Below are 19,794 nucleotides of genomic sequence, written 5' to 3'. Positions count from 1 at the left end.
ATTTTTTATGATATGTTTATATTTATTTATTTGATAATTTTGCTTTATATTGTATTTCTTATTTTATTTTTGAAAGAATTAGCTTCAAATACTTCAACTAAAAAGGAATAAAAAGAATAACAATAACTTGATGTTGTGTATGATTTATCTATTGCTATTACTCTTGTATCCTAAAGGTCACTTATGGTTGCTGTCGTGATGTATTACTCCCTTCAATTCTATTTAGAGGTCAAACAAAAATAATTTTTTGGTCTCATTTATAAATTACATTATTAAATTTTTATTACAAACTTCCTTTTTTTACTTTCTACTGAATGTTAAAAAATAAAATATATTATTAAAGTATATATAATTAATAGAAATAAAGTTAACAATTTATTAAATTTTTAAATAGAATTAATGATATTTAAGATTTTTTTGGTGCTAATAAAATATTTTAAAAGTGACTTATAAATAAAAATAAAAAAAATGTGTTTTATATATTTTTAATTTTAAATTATAGACTTATAGTTGTAATTTTTTACGGTACACATGAAACAAAAATTCAACTCTCTCTTAACCACCCTAATTTCCATTTCTATTTTTGTCTAGCGGCATATCCAGAGGTGACTGTTCCAGGTAGCCGCTCGGAGGGCAAAAGTACGCTGGGTAACCCCTCCCAAGTTTTTACTGGCAACCTGCTGAACTAACCAATCCACCTGCGCCACGTCATCCGAGAGCTCGGCAAGTGGCCGCTGATCGCTCTCCACCGACCACATCCTTCAATGCCTTGACCGACGCGTGTCTCCTTTATCACCGGACACAGCCGGTGACAGAGCGCTGGATACCGTCACAGTCGGTCATTCTAACGCTGCCATTCCTGCCAGTGTTTATACAAGCAGCCTTCTAGAAACCCGTCTTCCTCTTTTCTCCGTGATTTTTCACTATCCTAATTGAGCTCTGGAAAAGCAACGTTTCGCTTTTTTCGTAGTTCGCGGTTTTGATGTGAGTTCCCTCTCTTTGGTTCGTCGTGGTTTTCTTGTTGTTTTCATGGGCACTGCTATACATGCTTCATTGGGTTTAATTTTAATTAATAGTGATCGATCTTTGAGCTGGGGATTTTTTTTAATATTTTCTTTCTTGTGATTCTTAAATAGGAAGTGCCCAGATTTCTTGTGGCATGTTCTTGATCTTTTGTTTTCACCAGCTTTGTGTTGCTAAACTAATTTTAATTTTGCATTTTTGGGGTATATGATATGAAAAATTTGAACCTTCTTTATTCGATTGTAGATATTTCAGGTTCAATCACAGCCTTTTAATTTTCTGAAGTTGGTTCAAAGAATGGGGATTTAGTTTGGTCATGAGTGAATTTGTAGTTTCTAAATACGGGCCTGCAGTTTGATCGCTGCTTGACGTTTTGAATGTATAGGACTTCGGATTTCGGGCTTTTAGCCAAGCCTAGCACATGTGGCTGTCCACGATATAAAAGTTAGGGTTTTTCTGGTTTTGTTCGTATTACTGCCATAAAATTGGATGATAAGGCATGGATCAATTGGTGGGTCTGTTTCCACTGTATGCTTTAGCAGGGTCTGAGTTTTTATCTAGCTGTATCCGTTTTAGCTGGCGTTTTCATAGTGCTAATGTATATAAATTGTTTATCTTTGTTACTCTTAGATCCACCATACGAACTGTCGAGAGTTTTGAGGAAGTAGGAACAATAACGTATTGAGCGCATTTGGTCGCATAATAATTTGTGGATTTACACAGAGTTTGTATGAATCCAGTGAAGTTGGGAATCAAGAGAAAGTAAAATCGAGGAGGTGTTTATACACAAGCAATCTGTTGCACCGAACGTGTGAAGTCACTCAAGAACATTTTATATGGTTTCCATGTATGTCTGTTCAGAATATTGACAAAAAACTCACGTAATTATAAGAAACAGTCAGGCCTGGCTCTGGAGAGCTTCTTAGACTCCAGTCACCAAGGGGCGGTGCCCCCCATGGCACCTTCTCGGGTGGCTGGAGGGTTAGCCCAATCATCATCAAATTCTGGAATATTCTTTCAAGGGGATGGGCATTCGCAGAATGTGGTTAACTCTCACTTAAGCTCCTCTTTTGGTAACTCGTCTAATTCAATTCCTGGAACTGGGCATTCAAATCTGGGTCCAGTTTCTGGGGACATAAACAATGCAGTTTTAAACAGTGTGGGAAATTCTGGACCAAGTGTTGGAGCGAGTTCTTTAGTCACAGATGCGAACTCTGCATTTTCTGGAGGCCCTCATTTGCAGAGAAGTGCAAGTATTAACACAGACTCTTACTTACGTTTACCTGCATCACCAATGTCGTTCTCATCAAATAATGTTAGTATATCAGGTTCGTCTGTCATGGATGGTTCTTCTGTGTTACAGCAAAGCTCCCATCAGGACCAAGGTGTTCAACAATTGCAGCAGAACCAACAGCCTCCACTGGGTGCTTCAACTTCTACGTCTTTGCCAATGTCTCAAACTGGCCTGGCTTCACTCCCGGTGGGTGCACGAGGACCTGGTTCTTTCGTGCAGGATGCAAATAATATGTCCCATCTACAAAAGAAACCCCGGCTGGATATAAAGCAGGAGGATATATTGCAGCAGCAAGTAATGCAACAGATTCTTCAGAGACAGGACCCCATGCAGTTCCAGGGTCGTCATCCACAAATACAAGCCTTAATTCAGCAGCAGAGATTGAGGCAGCAGCAGCAGCAGCACCAGCAAATCCTTCAATCGATTCCACAGTTACAGCGAGCCCAATTACAACAACAGCAGCAACAACAGCTGCAATTGAGGCAGCAATTACAGCAACAAGCAATGCAGCCCATGCCTTCCATGAAACGTCCATATGACAGTGGTGTATGTGCCCGGCGATTGATGCAATACTTGTATCACCAAAGGCAACGTCCAAGTGTGAGTTATTGCTTGTTTGCTACATGCCTCTCTGCTTGTTTTGTTATCTAAGGGGTATATGTGTTAAAATCTATATGAGATTCACTGTTTTCAATTTTCATTCCATTCGTTGTTTCTATTTTTAAAGTGTCCTGCTCATTAGTTAATGTAGTTATTGTAGTTATTGTGGCGCATGTGATTATTGTTGATACTTTGGAAGTGCTAAATTAATTACATTCCTTCATGGGGTGTATTGTGTGTGCCACAAACCACATGAAGATAGGGTCTGATATTAAAATTGATCCTGCTTAGCCTCAATATTTTGCTTGCCTCTGTTTCAGCTGTTTGTTTTTTAACCCAGTGGAGACCAGTAGTGGGTAGTAGTTGATTCACTAGCAGCACAGTATGGCACACCAACTTTGTCTGTGACGGCAGAAGTTCGTTCAGATCCATAGATTGTTTTGTTTACTTTTCTTCCTTCTTTTTGCCCTGCTTTCTCCCTGTTTCTTTATCAACTGATATTAATGCAAAGACCATAGCATATATGTACTTCTTTAAATAGTTTGAAGGATGGAAAGATCCTGGCAATTTCTTGTATGGCACCTGATACATGGGAATTAGGAATTAGGGGAATTAGGAATATAAGGTTAGTTTGGGTATTTTAATATACTATCTATAAATGGGTATTTAGGTTGTAATGACTCATTATGAATGCAATTAGTCTCTCTCTCTCTCTCTATATATATATATATATTTCCCTTCAGCCTCTTCTATCTCCCTTTTTCTCTTCTACCTCTATCAAAGGTATCAGAGCCTCCTCTTTGGCCATGGAGGAGACTCGGAGATTCGATCATCACTAGAGCATCGCCTTGATTTTAAGCAATTCATGTCTCAATTTCCCCAACAGATGAATGAAATATCAGCTAAGCTCTCTGTGCTTGTCAACCAGTGCCTGTACCCTACTTCAACTCCTTCAACAATGATGAACTCTGTCTCTACTATTGATATTCCTCTTTAGCTTTTGGTCACTAGACCAATGAGTTAGGATAGCTGAACAATGTTTCAACCATGAACAACTTTGATGACCAACTACAGAACATTAACATCAATGCAAAAACAATGGCAGAATTGAATGACATTGACGAAGATGAAGAAGAAAAACTTGAGAATGATGTTGAGATTGGTCTAATTTAGATTGGTAATGTTTTTCCATTCGAAGCGGCGGAAGTGCCTACATCAGCACTAAGCCAGCAAAATATCACTACCATTATGTCCAAGCATGGATGTAAAGTTTTTGCTGACACTTTTTTGGCCTTTGATGATAAACAGACCTATGTGGTGGATTAGTGGTGTTCTGTTCAAGGGATGATGTGTTCAAGGTGTTCTTGCTGACGTATAAGAACTTGATTCCGGCATGAAGGATGGTGTTACTATTGTATCACAACATCCTAGTGTACCAGTCACTCTTGATGTTGAAGTCCAACAATGGACTCTAGAACACTTTGGCTACTAACGAAGCTAACAAGTACGACTTAACGGTGTAGAATGGCGACATAGAGGTTAGGCTGAAGACCAAGGTTATGATGGTGGAAATCTCTAGTACTCTAATTGACAAGGAGCCTATGATGATTTACACTATCAATAATGCTCTTAGAGCTATTCAAGGTGGAGGCTCCTACTCCATCTCTAACACCGACACTTGAGCTTGCTACGGGTGACGCAACTGCATCACCAAAGAGTAAGAAGACAAAGGCAGTGCCAACACTTGGAGATTCACTAGATGACACTGTTGATCAAATGGTAGGCAGTGATGGTGGTGTGACAATTGACCTAGGAAGAAAGGTGTCTGAGAGGGATGCTCCAGAGCTGAGTTGGGCTGGAGAAACTTTGGGTTGGGTAGGTCTGAAGAAGATAGGTCGGGCAGAGTTTTGCAAGTGATCATGGCTTTAGGGTTTTCTTGGAAGTTTCTTGATTTTTATTCAACGATGAGGACGAGCCACTACAATTTTTTGCTCCAGGTTTTTTGCAAGTATTTTGAAAGGTCCCACAAGTGTGGTCCACGTGCCCATAATTTGCACCATATTGAAAATGGATTTAATGAAAGTGTGGTTAGACCTTCTTTGAACATGGGTTGGGCTTCACATGCAAGCAAGTTGGAGCAAATTCATAATGGGCTTAACTACAAGGCTGCTAGGCATTATGTTGATGATGTTTGTGCGTCTCAAGTATATATGAGCCTAAAAGCCTTTGTATGGAATTGGATTGTGAAGGTGGGGCTATGGGGTGTTCTTAAGCTTCAACAATGGGTCCCTCACTAGCCTAGGTGGCTTTCCATAATGGGCTTTTGGATTGAAGGATCGCTACAGAAAGTTTGGGCTTTTGATGTCCATTAAATTTGTTTAATTTGGAAATTATTTTCTTTTACAAGTTTTAGCAACTTAAGCTCCAAAAAAAAAAAAAAAAACAGAGAGAGAGAGGTCTTATTTTATATATATGTTTTACTTTCTGCTTTTGTACTGATCGTTGAGGACAAGGATCTCTTATTTGGGGGGGTTTTGATGCATGGGAATTAGGAATAATAGGGGTAATTAGGGGAATTATGAATACTAAGGTAGTTTGGGTATTTAAATATATTATCTGTAAATGGGCATCTAGGTCATGATGAGTCATTATGAATGGAATTAGTCTTTCTCTCCCTCTCTCTGTTTCCCTTTTGCCTCTTCTCTCTCCCCCTTTGTCTTCTACCTTTATCAGGACCTAATTTTGTTTGTAATCTCATGTACCAGAAAACATTAATTTACATATTTATTACCTTATAGGTGCTTGCATTGGAGTAGGTTATTAAAGAGAGATTGATGATTCCTACAACCATCAAGAAAATATGCGTATAATAATAAGATTTTAAAGATGTTTATTCTACTTCTAGTTTTGTAATTGTAAGTTACACATGGGCACTGTAAAAATTGATACATTATTCTTTTTTCAATTTTCATCAATACCAGTTTTTTCTGTCTACTAATGTGAATTATATTGAATGTATGTGTACTGCACTTGATGTTGCGATGCTCGTTGCAGTGTGCCATATGATCTGGCTGCAGTAGTTCTTCAACTGTGGGTCATATGCCATGAATTAGAATAATTGCTTTTTTTATATTTTTCTTTGTGCCAGGATAATAGCATTGCCTATTGGAGGAAATTTGTGGCTGAATATTACTCTCCACGTGCAAAGAAACGGTGGTGCTTGTCATTGTATGATAATGTTGGACATGCTCTTGGTGTTTTTCCCCAAGCAGCCATGGTTAGTTTTTGCACTGTCAGCTCAACCTTCTTTTCTTACATCACATAGTATGATGCATTAATGCGTTTTGATATTCAAATGCTTATTCGAACTGTTAATAGGTTGCATGAGCCCTATTATGTTATTAATGGCCATTTATTGGACATAAGATTTTCACCTGGTATTTTCTTGAGCATGAAAATGCCCAGACGCACAAACATGTATCATGTTTGCTTGGAACATGATTATATATTTATAATCTGCATTGTTTGGTCTTTTATAATGTGTTGCTATATTGGTGCATTTGATTTCTGCATGATCTTACGTGGGTATCTTTTTATTCAGGATGCATGGCAGTGCGACATATGTCATTCTAAATCTGGAAGGGGATTTGGTAAGATGAGAATGTTATTTTGTTATCCTATAATACTGTACTTTTTGGTTCACAAAAAAATTTATTTTTATTTTTTGGATTTAAATTCCAAATGCAGAATTTTTTTTTAACCATTAATCAGAGAAAATTTATTCAGAAGTTTTGGTTATTAAAGATGAGAATAATAGGAGCACGTTCAGTGTTTCCTTTGCTAACTACTTTGTCAGGATTATACTGTAAATTTTGACCTAATGTTCATCTTTTCTCATCCTGCAATGGGATTCCATTTGGCATAGAATATAGTTATGCAAGAAGAGCTTTCTAAAACCAAAATGCAGTTGTGGATGTATTTTGTTATTTAGCACTCAACCAAATTTTAGATCATAACTAGCGTGATGCTCAGACGCCCTTTTAAGTGTCAGGGATTATGGTTTGGGATACACTATTTTGCTTAATGTGTAGCACACGAGTGGCCATCTTGGTTAACAATCTAGGTCATGACACACTTGTCAAAAGTTGTCAAATGTTGCAGATTTCTAAATGAAAGTCCAGGACACTTAATCCATTTCCTTTTATCCAGTTACAGCTACTTTTCATAGCCGTTTGAAAGCAAATTGCTATACCTGTTAAATTGATTTTCTTGGGATTGATCATTAATAACTTGGATGTGTTATAGGTTTTTAAAAACCCCTAATATCTTCCAGGACACTTAATTCATTTCCTTCTATCCAGTTACAGTTGCTTTTCACAAACGTTGAAAGCAAATTGCTAGACCTGTTGAAGTGATTTTCTTGGGATTGATCAATAATAACTTGGATGTGTTTTAGGCTTTTAAAAACCCCTAATATCTTCCAAAAGGTTGGGAATTTTGATGTGGAAACTTAGTTAATAAAATCGAATGCCAGTTGTTGATTACCTAGTGACTAGAAATCACGAGTGAACAATTGCAGAAAGGAAGTTCCTTTGGATCAAGGATGTGTACTTTAATTATGCCCGTGAGCCAGATTTTAGCATCCTATATCTCCAAAATTTCTGATTGTATCACTATAATGATATTTACTTTCTGGTTCTGGTTAACAGAGGCAACTTTTGAAGTACTTCCTAGACTTAATGAAATCAAATTTGGCAGTGGAGTCATCGATGAGCTTTTGTTCTTAGACTTGCCTCGTGAGTGTAGATTTCCTTCTGGTGTAATGATGTTAGAGTATGGAAAAGCTGTTCAAGAAAGTGTCTACGAGCAGCTTCGAGTTGTTCGTGAGGGCCAACTTCGTATTATATTCACACAAGACTTGAAGGTCATAACATCTTAAATATATCTAGGCATGTGGTGTAATCTTTATGCATTATGATGACCTATTGATACGCTAGTTCCTATGCAGATCTTATCTTGGGAATTTTGCGCCAGGCGTCATGAAGAACTTCTTCCTAGAAGGTTGGTTGCACCACAGGTATGGCTCTGCTTCCTTAACCATGTCATTGCTTCATCTGGGCAGCCATTCAAATGCAGGATGTTGGACTTTTCAGACTAACTTTTAGTCTGGCGATCTTTATATATGTATGTCCAATATCCATGTGCTTTAATATGTTTGAGTGATATATCATGTAAGTTATTTAGATGTAAGTTATTTAGAATTTAAAACCAGCATAGGCCCATGCAAAATGTAATAGCAGCAGCAGCAACAACAACAACAAAAACAAGCTTTATCTCACTTGGTAAGGTTAGCTATATGAATTGTACAATGCTGTTATGCTCTATCATTAATCAAGCTTTTAGGAATGCAAATTTTATTTTAGTAGTAATTATACAGAGTCAATAGATTTAATTTCTAAATATAAAGATAGGAAAGTTTTAATAGGAAAATTATTTTCAATAAAAAATTAGAGAAGTTTAACTTTAACTAGAAAAAGTTATGTTCATAAAAAATACAAGTTAACAAAGTTATCTAATAAAATAGTTAAGTCTTGAATTTAAAATATTATGAGTTATGTTTGTTTATTAGATACTAAGTTGTTATAAGTATATCAGGTTTGTGTCTCTACATCATAGTATTTTCTTGAGCCTCTTACCTTAAGCTCGCTTCAAGCATTTCACTGGGGCATCTTTTTCACCTTGGACTATCTTGATGGGAGCATTAGCACAAATAAGGAGGGTGGGTGAAATAAAGGGAGATCATGGGAGGCAAGTTGGCATGGATTTGGAAATATATCGAGAATATTCTAGATAAGGAAGGAGATCATGTTGCTGTCTAACTATGCTTAGGCTATATTTGGTTTGTAGAATTATAGGATGGGCAAAGGGAAGGAGAATGATAGTGTGGATTGAAAATGATCCCTGTGCTCTTATAGAAAAATGGTAATAGAAAGGAGACAAACACTGATGAGTTATGAAAACAAAAGTAAGATAACATGAACTATTGGTGCCTTATTTACTCTGATTCCATTCCATTTCCCTTTTCATATAGCAGCCAAGCATAGCCTTATCTTTGTGGTCTCTCTCATGAAATACATCTTGATCTTCTTTCTGATTTATTAGATTGATAGATTGATTTGTTCTATTTGTTTGTCTGCCTTTGTATTATCCTAGGAAAGAAATGTACGTGAGTATTGATGGAATGTGATTAGTCAGAAATAAATTAAGAAAGGCTTTTTGGTGGATGAATTAATTTTTTAAGCATATTATTGATAATGATAATATTTTAATTTTTTTCCAATGCATAATATTGTGTATGTTTCAAAGTGATCCTAAGTGTACCAACTAGGAATAGGTCATCATATTGCAAAGTGTAAAACGTTCAATGTACTTGTATTATTTGCTCAAACCATAGCATTTCATCAATCATGTAATACTGTTTTACTGTAATATTTTTTATGGGAAGGCATAACTTTGAGCTCTTATACTTTGCTCGCATTTTGCTATAGGTGCCTACACTTTTTTCAGTATTCTAGATCCCTATACTTTTGTTTTCTTGTGTTCTAGGTCTTTAAATGAACAAAGTGTAGGGACCTAGGACATTAAAAAAAAGTATAAGAACCTATAACAAAACATAAAAAAGGTGCAGGGACCTAAAGTGATGTTTTCCATTTCTAATCTAGTGTATTTAATCCTGCTGAGTCCGGTAAGGTCAATAGCAAGGACATTTTGTGTCATGCAACTATTGAAGTATGATATTGCATTTCTAACCTGAGGTTCCTTATTAAACTGGGACATTATAGATGCTGGAATCTATAATCTAGTGTTGTTTAAGTGCATTACAATGAGAGATTCATATTTTCTGAAAGTATGGGCAGATATAGTTATAGCATACATGTGGTACTCCATGTATGCCTCTCATGACCTGGGTCGTTTTGAGATTCCCATGATTAATCATTTGAAGATTAGAAGGTATTATTTTGGAAGTTAGGTCTTATAGCTCATGCTTTTACAGGTCAATCAGTTGGTCCAGGTTGCACAAAAATGTCACAGTACAATTTCTGAAAGTGGATCTGATGGGATTTCTCAGCAGGATTTGCAAACAAATAGCAATATGTGAGTAATGCATTGCTTATATTACCTGGATTGACATATTTAGCAAATCTTTTTGCTCACATATCCTGATTCCATATTTGATATTTGATATTGTGATAAGCTCATAATAGGAAATACGGTGGTCTATTTTTGTCCGGTTGTTGGGAACATGGAGCCTTAGGATAGAAGAATGGTAGACATGCTTATCATAAATTCCTTACCAGAAAAGGAAATAAAAGATCTTATTGGATTAGATCCATACCTCATTTTGTCTGGACACTCTATAGGCTGCATGTGACCTCAGATGTATCATTTTATCTGCATAAAGCAGCCAGTGTTCTAATGCTAGATTGGTGACCAAAAATAGTGGATCAAGATGGTGAATTATGCTCAACCTTGATTGTTTAGTGGTATCAATATCATCATCAAGTCTCAATATTAAATATGCCAATTATAGAGAGTCACGCTGTTCACAAGTTGTGAGTGAGAGTATGAGACTCCTCTCACAAAACTAGTTTTGGAACCAACATTCACTTTTTCTTGTGTTGCTTCAATCTTTCTGCACTCCTTACTACAAAGTTTAAACATTAAAGATTAAAAAATTGCTTTTTCCGGTTTTTGCCAATAGATACAAAAAAAATGGATATAATTTTCATGAAACTTTAAATTTAATATTGTCCGTGCTTAGTGGGGCAAGGCTTGGTGGTGGTGGTGTTGTGTTAATATATTATTTATATTACCATATCTTTCCATAACGTATGGAGAAAGGACATCTAATTAGCTAAAGTATTACAATTTTTCCCCCCATAAAAAAAGGGAAAAAACTAAAAAAAAAAAATGATCAAGCTGTTCTTCTTCACACTAGGGTGTTCACTGCTGGGCGTCAGCTTGCTAAGAGTTTGGAGTTACAGTCACTAAATGACTTGGGTTTCTCCAAAAGATATGTGAGGTGCTTGCAGGTAAACTATAAGATGCGCACTTAATGTTTACTGTTTAGCAATAAAAGTGAAAAACTTTCTTTTTGGATCAAGTCTTTTGATTACAGCCTGCTGCAATGACTGACAGATATCTGAGGTTGTAAATAGCATGAAAGATCTGATGGACTTTTGCCGGGAGCAGAATATTGGGGCAATTGGTAATTTTCTTGTCACCCGTTTTAACTAAATTACTTTTTATTGTATTCGAAATCTGTTTCAAATCATCAATTGCCATTCTTGTTACCCTGTCTTGAATCTCCTGACTTGTTTCCAGAGGGCTTGAAAACTTATCCTCGCCAAGCAACAGCAGCCAAGCTCCAGATGCAAAAGATGCAGGAGTTAGAACAACTAGCAAGTGTTCAGGGTCTGCCGACTGACCGAAACACTCTCAATAAGCTTATGGCATTGCATCCTGGGTTGAACAATCAAATGAACAACAATCATAATATGGCTAATCGCGGTGCTTTAACTGGGCCAGCACAAGCTGCTTTAGCCCTGACCAACTACCAGAATCTTCTCATCAGGCAAAATTCTATGGGTTCAAATTCTACCTCGCTCCAGCGAGAAGGATCAACTTCCTTTAATAATTCGGCTCGGAGCCCATCTACAACCTTGCAAGGTTCTGCTACTGGTTTAATACCTGGCTCCATGCAGAATTTACCTGTTAGCAGTCTCTCAAATCCCCATCTAGCCCAACAGCAGCCGCAAAGCCAACTGCAACAACTTCAACAGCGCTCTCTAAGTCCCAATAACATGCTTCAACAAAGCCATTCACAGGGCTCTGAAGGAAGTAATGCTCTGCAACAGCAGATGTTCCAGCGACTGCTGCAAGAGGTATCAAATAACAGTGGCGGAGGAATGCTACCCCGGCCCCTTGCTGGAGCCAATGCAAATGGGAGTATGGCAAAGAATGGAGTAAATGGGGTCAGCGCCAATGTTTCAGGAACCAACGGACCGGCCCCCAGCAGGAGCAACAGTTTCAAAGCTGCTTCAAACAGTGATTCTTCTGCAGCTGGTGGCAACAACGGATTCAACCAGAGACCTGATATGCCACAGAATCTCCACTTACAAGAAGATGTGGTTCATAACATCGCCCGTGAATTCACAGATAATGGCTTCTTTAACAGTGATCTGGATGAGCACATGGGTTATGGCTGGAAGGCATGACTAACATGTAACTTCTTTTCCTGTAACTGGCTTTTCTTGCCAAGTGTTTAGCATGATATCTTTGTATAGGATAATTTGAATAGCTGCTCCGTTCCCTTAGCTTTGATTTCCTTGCTCGTTTTCACGATGGTGGAATTTGCTGTGACATGATGACGCACTTTGGATAGGGTATTTAGGGATCTTATTTGAGGGTTTTTTTTTTTTTGTCTCGCCTGCAAGTGTAATCTATTGGACGATTCAATGAACAGTTGTCAGCTTAGTATGAATACACTTAGATGCTTTGTTACCTTGTTTTCCTTTTAGCCAATCTTTGTGCAACCAAGTTTATATCCATGGAGAAGACCCTACCTCTCTTTGCTTAAAGTGACTTGACGCAGTTCTGAGCAACATATTCACCAGTTATCAGGGAAAGAAATTTGAGAGAGAGAGAGAGAGACTCATGGACGCATTTGACTTCGGTGATTTCCTTTGAGACGGGTCTAGCGGGCTTTTTGTTGAAAATTACTTTACTTTTTCCGTGGTGTTACATGTGCAATTTGGCTGCTTTTTCATGTTGAAAGGAACTGTCACTTTAGGGATTTTTTTTAATGATTTTTTAAGATCGTGGTAAGTTCAAGTAAACATTATATTTTAACCATTTTACCCTCCATCTATTTCCATTCTTTATTGATCAACTCCAACTCACGAAGCTTTGATTCCCTGTGCAATTTGGTGTTTTTGGGTTTTTCTTTTATATGATTTGATTGGTTGTGATTTAGGTGATGCTTCTTTTATCCATTGTGATTTTTTTTTTTTAGGTTGAAAAAGATTTTTATTTTTTCGTACTTTTTTGGTTAATGCTAATGTTATATAGTAGTGAATGTTGGGCTTTAACGGGACAATAAGAACATAAAAGTGGAGTAGTGGAGATGAGAATGTTACGATGGATGTGTGGACATACACGTAAAGATAAAATTCAAAATGAGCACGAACGCAAAAAAATGAGGGTAACACCTATTGAGAAAAAAATAGTAAAAAATCAATTGAGATGGTTTGGGCATGTACAAAGAAGATCAAGGGAGGCACCAGTGAGAAGAATGAAACATATAATTTTGAGTCCGATTAAGAGGGATAAATGAAGGCCTAAAAGAACACTCTTGGAAGTTGTTGAATGTGATCTCTTAATTAATAATATTCCTAAAAGCTTGATAAATGATAGAGCATAATGGCGTCTTGCAATTCATTTAGCCGACCCCATCTAGTGAGATAAAGGCTTGTTGTTCTTGTTGTTGTTGGTTAATGCTAATATTAATCGTGGTTTAGCTTCTTATTTGTTGTCGCTTGCTTCTTGTTGTTGTTGTTGTTATTATTATTATTATTATTATTATTATTATTATTATTATGGCTTGAATGTTGTGGCTTGGTTTGAAGGGAGAGCAAAGTGAAGAGCAAAGTGAAGGAAAAAAAAGAAAAGAAAAGAGAGGAAGCTAGGAGAAATCTCTAAAAGTAGTTAATTTTTTTTATTATTTTTAGGAGTTTTCTTTCTTAATTTTTTCATCTAAACAAATGGTTAGTGTATTGAATGATAATGATGTTATACTCTCCATTTCAATATAATTCGCACTTTCAAGTTTTCATGATTTTTCAAGACCATGGTTGCAGACCCCCCAAAAAAAAAAGATACATTAGCTTTATGTTTTCACCATTTTACCCCTCATATTCTCTCCATTTTTGCAATACATTATGAAAGTTCGAACCATTGATTTCTTTTCACATCCTAACCCACCCGTTAGTCTCACGTGGTGTCTCAATATTCTCGATGCTCATCCCCATTTAAGATTAGTGGTGGAAAATTAAGAGGGTACTCTATCTAAACAGGGTATTTTAGAAAATGATTAAAATATATTTTTTATCCTCTAACTTTATATAAAGTTTTAAGTTGATCTTTTAATTTTATAAAGTATATTTTTAGTCCTTTAATTTTAATACCGTTAGTTGTAAATGATTATTTTTATATCAATTATTATTATTATTAAAAAAATTTAATTTAATAAGTCAACATTTGAAATTGTTTTATCAATATTTTAAAGTTTAATATTAAAAATTTTGTGATAAAACTAATAGTGAGAGAGAGAGAGAGAGAGAGATTAAGAATGAAAATATACTTTATAAAATTAAGAGATCAAAATAAAACTGTGTAAAGTTAAGGAATTAAAATATTTTTTTATAAGACTAAAAATATCCTTTAGTCTTATAAAATTGATATTAAATGAAGCTTATTGTAAGATTTTATTGATAAGTATTTTTTAATTTAGAATATAATCTAATTTAATAATATTCTTGTGAAAATCTGAAAGTGGCAGTCAATTAATACACTTATGTTTTATGATGGGCTCTTGTATAACTCCTTTATGTAATGCACTTGTCATAATAATTAACTTCCATCTTAGTATTTTACAATAAATAACGGCTAAAGTATATATTTAGTCCTTTAATTTTATACAATATTTCATTTTAGTCTCTTAATTTTATCAAGTATCTTTTAGTTTTTAAATCCTAACACTATTAGTTTTATTCCAACAAATTTTTATATTGAACTTTCAAATATTGATAAAATATTTTTAAATATTGACATATTAAGTTTAGTTTTTTGAAAATAAAAATGATTGAAACAAAAAATAATAATTTAAAATTTAAGATATTAGGATTAAAGGACTAAATTAAAGGATCAAATTAAAATTTTATATAAAGTTAAAAGATTAAAAGTATACTTTAGTCATAAATAATTAATTACATAGTGAGGGTGTTGCAGCTTGCAATAACCTAAATGCTCTCTTACTTACCTTATAGTACATAGAGTTTAATTTGGTCGAACAACCTCCTAATAATGGTAAGATTGGAACCTAAAGATATAAAATCATATTCACGCGCTTCACATTTTTGTCACGTTTAGGCTAAGTCTATCAATGTTATCTAAAGTAACTTAGTAAATTACGTGCCTCACAATTAATCAAAATGATGTCTTATAATTGAAATTAACAACACAAACAAGAATGAATGAATTAATGACAAACATATATGGCACTTTTATAACATAACATAAAATCAAATTATTGTCGTGCACTAAGTCACAAATTGAAAATATGAAGATTATTATTTAAAGAGTTAAAAAGGCACAATGGATAACCAATTATGGTTAGAATGAGTGAAAGGCACTTCATCTCTTAACAAAAGTTGATGGTTCAAATCTTATAGATAGAAAAAATTATGTTTGAAGAGCTATTTTTAATTGGATTCATCAATACTTGAATATGATCTAATAATAATAATAATCAAATGTTATATAATTGTAGAAGTACTGAAAACGTAATGGTTATTAAATTGATATAAAAAGTGGTTTAATGGTTAATGGTCCATTATGCTTGAATCGAGGATCAACCGAAAATCATGGTTAAAATAAAATAATTTAATTGAAATATATAAAAATATTTATATATAACCTTGAAGAGAGTAATATTTAAATAAAAAAAATACATTAATCCACAACGAAATAGAACATTTATATACAAACCACATAGAATCTCACCAAACAAAGCGTTTGAAGCACAGATCTAAAGAGACTGATATTTTTTAACTTAAAAAGATGTCGTTTCAAGTTAAGCAAGAGGAGAAAAAAGTATAAAATCCTACCCGATTATTTGTTTAAAACTTTTTACCGAACTGTCCAAAAAATTGGTTCATTGATTCATTATGTTATGACCAGCCAATCCATATTGAGTTTTAATACCATGCAATTGTATTTTAAGAAAAAATGCAAATGCACATGCTCTACTCTTATTTTCAAGTCAATATTTTGTTCGATTAAAGTTTTTGAAATGAGAACATTAATATTGTAAATATTGCACTTTTCTTTTATTATATTTTTTCGATAAATTTTTTTAAGAGAATGGTGATGAAGCACATTATTTCTCAATACATATTCAAGGAAGAATATTACAATAAGCTAATAAAGATTGATTTGATTAATAAAAAATTGACCTACAACATATAAAGTTATGAATTCAAATCTCGCTTGTCAAGGTCTTGTTTATTGACCATATGTAATTATCTCAATAAGCCTTTTTTGAAGGATTAAGGGGCAAAAGTGCCACAGAAGTTTTCTTAAAGGAGTTATGATATTGTTACATTTTAAAATGAGCAAAATATCGCCTTGGAAGTTTAGGAAAAAAACAGTGCAAATTTACTCCATTGTTAACCTAAACTAACGTTGACTGTTAAGTCTCTTGTTCTAACCAATAACTTGACACGTGTCTTTCTTTCCTTCTTGTTGAATTGTTCTTCTTCTCTTCCTCTCTCTGGCTTCTTGTGTTGTTCTTTTTTCCCCCAGCCATGACTTGTCGTGTTCTATTTAATAATTTGTCTAGCTCTGCATCACACATTTGATGGTTACCTCAAGGAGATGGAATTGAGAGGCTAGTTTTAGAAGTGCCTTGAGATGGAAGTTGAATGATTGTTCTTGTAAGGTCTCCTTTACTAATCTCCATTTAACTTCAAAAATTAAGGTAGTCGAGGGACTAACTCAAAAGAATTACTAAGTTTGTAAATTTTGCAAAACAAAATCCCAAGTTTTCAAAACTTTCACAACATTCTTCTACACACTTGTATACAAATCAAAGTAAAATAATTTCAAGAAAGTATGGAATATAGTTTTATAACATAGCATTTGCATTTCGAATAAGAAAGTAGCTTTTCAGTACAACTACAATTGAGTATTGGGGAAAACCACAGAACATAAATGAGTGAGTTAACCCTAGCTTAGTAGCTTCTCACAAGTGAAAGGTTGAGTTAGTTTGTGTTATAGATGTAGCCAGTGGATAGCCACCAGTTTTATGTTGGAGGTAATAAGAGAGTATAAAGTTGGCATTGATCATGCATTCCATTATTAGCCTTGTGGTTGTTATTATTGTGATTGATGTATTTTCACTAGGCACATATGGTTGTTATTATTGCAACCCTGAGATGTGCATTTTTCAAATATATGTGATGATATGTGTTGTAAGCCCAGTCATAACCTCAGTCACATGGTTGTTATTTTTGTGGGTGAAGCTATACTTGAAATATGTGCATATGATGATTGTGTGTTTATTGCCATTTGCATCTTTAATTAATTGATATGCAATTGTATAGGATAGATTGTAACACTTGCCCTGAGTGTTATCCGAAAATTACATAATTCAAATAAATTAAGTGTGGTTAAGGAGTTGATCCTCTAACCAACTTAAGACATAAATCATTTAAAACTTTAAAAAAAAATTTATAGGTTCTACTTATAGCTCACGGAAGCAAGCTAGACGAAAGTGGAATAAAAAGATGCTATTATGGTAGCATTAAATTGTTGTCATGACAGCCCTCCTAGGCCAATTTTTGGGAGGCACCATTCCGTCATTCGACTTCCGATCAAAGTGATTTTAAAGCTCACACATCAAATTCAAAGGGTACTATAAGTGTACCAAATTCCAAAAAGATTCAACGGTCAGATTAAAAATTAGATATGTTAAAAAATTGGCTATTTTTGCTGTCATGACAGCTAAAAAGCTGTCATGACAGCACCTCCGGACTAACTTTCGGAGTGCACCATTTCATCATCCGACCTCCGATTGGAGCGATTCTAAAGCTCACATGTCACTTTTAAATAGTACTATTACCATACCAAATTTTGGAAAGATCCAAAGGATGGATTGAATTTCGTGCATGTTGCAACATTATCAATTATTGCTGTCATGACAGTACTTTTGCTGTCATGACAGCTCCTTCGGACCAAATTCTGGAGTGTGCTGTTTCTCCGTCCGATGTCCGATCGATGTGATTCCAAAGCCCACACGAAGCTTATAAAAGGTTTTACTTGTGACCCAAATTTTAAATAAATCCAACGGTCGGATTAAGATTTGGACCCCTGAATGCAAAAGTGCAGTTTTTTGGTAAAAACCATTTTCAAAATTGTCCAAATCTCATCCTAATGGTCACAAACTTGTGGAAATACTTTGGACACATCAAATAGGACTAAAAACACTGGATAGAACATTTAAATGATAGAAAAACCTTTTATACCAAAATTTGACCACCCGGGTGCCATTTTCCAAAATGGACCCTAAACTCTCAAAATGCACAAATCACACAAGAGTGGCCAAAAAATATTCCAAATATCATATACACATATGAATACACGCGCTAAACATTTTTACTTGGCTCAAAGATCTTTGTGGGGCTCACGTATCCATTCTCTCTATCCAAGGTATATGTTTGCCCATAACACATCATTTACAATGCAACCATTTTGCATTTGCTTGTGGAATCACATATATACCAAAATAAATATTTGCTTGTAGTGAAAACTTGGTCTACTAAATAAATCTATCAAAACCACACACCATAGCCAAGTTTCCTAGCCACAAGTCTACAAGCAGACAAAAATTCATATACAAGCCATACAATCCACACATACTCATGCACATATACATAATCATATCCTACTGGCACCTTAATCCTAAATACATTACAATAGATTTGCTCAAAAGAAAGGGGTTGCAGTTCTTTACAATTCACAAACAACCCATAGCTCTGCTCCTTTCCCCGTCCTCTACTGGTTCTTTTGCCTAGACCTAAAAATATTGAAAAGAAAGGGGTGAGACAACCACAGTCTCAGTAGCAGAGAAATCTACATTGATTATTACAAAGTAAGCCATAATTGAATAAACGAATAATAAATTTAACATAGTATTTAATTTAGCCATTTAAAATGCATGAATGCATGACGTAGACCGGTATGGCCTTTCATGACCAACAAAATACCCCTTGGCACTCTTTAACTCGCAGGTAAATCTTATACCAACTTGTACCTCCATAGGCACAAAATATAATCTAAGGCATGATCTAATCCACCGAACCGCCTATGCCCCTTCGACGTGAATCCTGAGCAGTCAAAGCTAACTCTCTGCCAGAGTCAGCCCGATTTACTCTCCATGTGAGCGCTACCTTGGCCTAGGCACTCAACCTCACACTTCATATGTCGGATTCCCTCCCCCACTGAGAGGTGTCGAACACTCAATACACTAACTACTTTAGTGCACTGAGCCCACAATATGTAAGGCAACATTGAGTACTGGCAGTGTGTCATAAAATATCAAAAGTCCACACCTTCTGATTGGTGAACTCCCACCAAGATCATGCCTTTTATTTGCGTCTACCTTTCTCGAGTATTGACTACTTCAACACTCTAAGGTAGTATAACATTTATAAATCTCCCTTAAACGGTTCCTTAGCCTATCTAAGGTACTTTACTTAATTACACTTCCTTAAGTGCAACTTCTATTCTTTATGATTACAATACATGCAAACAAATTTTGTTTCCATAAAAATATTATTGTTAAACAATTATAAAATATATTTACACTATAATCAAAGTAGTACCCTATAACCCCTTATAAAGCATATTTAATCTTTTAAAACATGTAATGCATGATAGCTAGTAATATTTATTCAAAAATAGCTAAAACAAAGTAATAAGAAATATAAATTCCCCTGTTACCTCAACCCTTTAGTACCAAAAGGGTTCCTCTTATA

General features: G+C 35.1%; 1 protein-coding gene across 3 annotated transcripts; it reads left to right on the top strand.

The window, feature by feature from the left end:
* Positions 1-867: 867 nt before the first annotated feature.
* LOC129303228 (probable transcriptional regulator SLK2) lies at positions 868-12,481 on the top strand. 3 transcript variants are annotated; one of them, XM_054942400.1, is made up of 11 exons: positions 868-984; positions 1,654-2,276; positions 2,352-2,917; positions 6,066-6,194; positions 6,519-6,567; positions 7,627-7,841; positions 7,926-7,994; positions 9,972-10,072; positions 10,917-11,010; positions 11,117-11,186; positions 11,303-12,481. In XM_054942400.1, the coding sequence occupies exons 2-11, from the start codon at positions 1,979-1,981 to the stop codon at positions 12,193-12,195; spliced, it is 2,484 nt and encodes an 827-aa protein (XP_054798375.1). In that variant the 5' UTR covers positions 868-984; positions 1,654-1,978; the 3' UTR covers positions 12,196-12,481. The 3 variants fall into 3 exon arrangements, with proteins under 3 accessions (XP_054798375.1, XP_054798367.1, XP_054798385.1); XM_054942392.1 differs by having other exon boundaries at positions 1,654-2,917; XM_054942410.1 differs by lacking the exon at positions 868-984 and having other exon boundaries at positions 2,081-2,276; positions 2,387-2,917.
* The last annotated feature ends 7,313 nt before the right edge of the window (positions 12,482-19,794 follow it).

Source organism: Prosopis cineraria, unplaced genomic scaffold (genome assembly GCF_029017545.1).
Source record: "Prosopis cineraria cultivar Desert tree isolate PC_DT_omini unplaced genomic scaffold, ASM2901754v1 PC1, whole genome shotgun sequence".
Classification (NCBI taxonomy): domain Eukaryota; kingdom Viridiplantae; phylum Streptophyta; class Magnoliopsida; order Fabales; family Fabaceae; genus Prosopis; species Prosopis cineraria.
The sequence above is the reverse complement of the archived record's forward strand: the minus strand, read 5'-3'. Positions and strand labels throughout refer to the sequence as shown.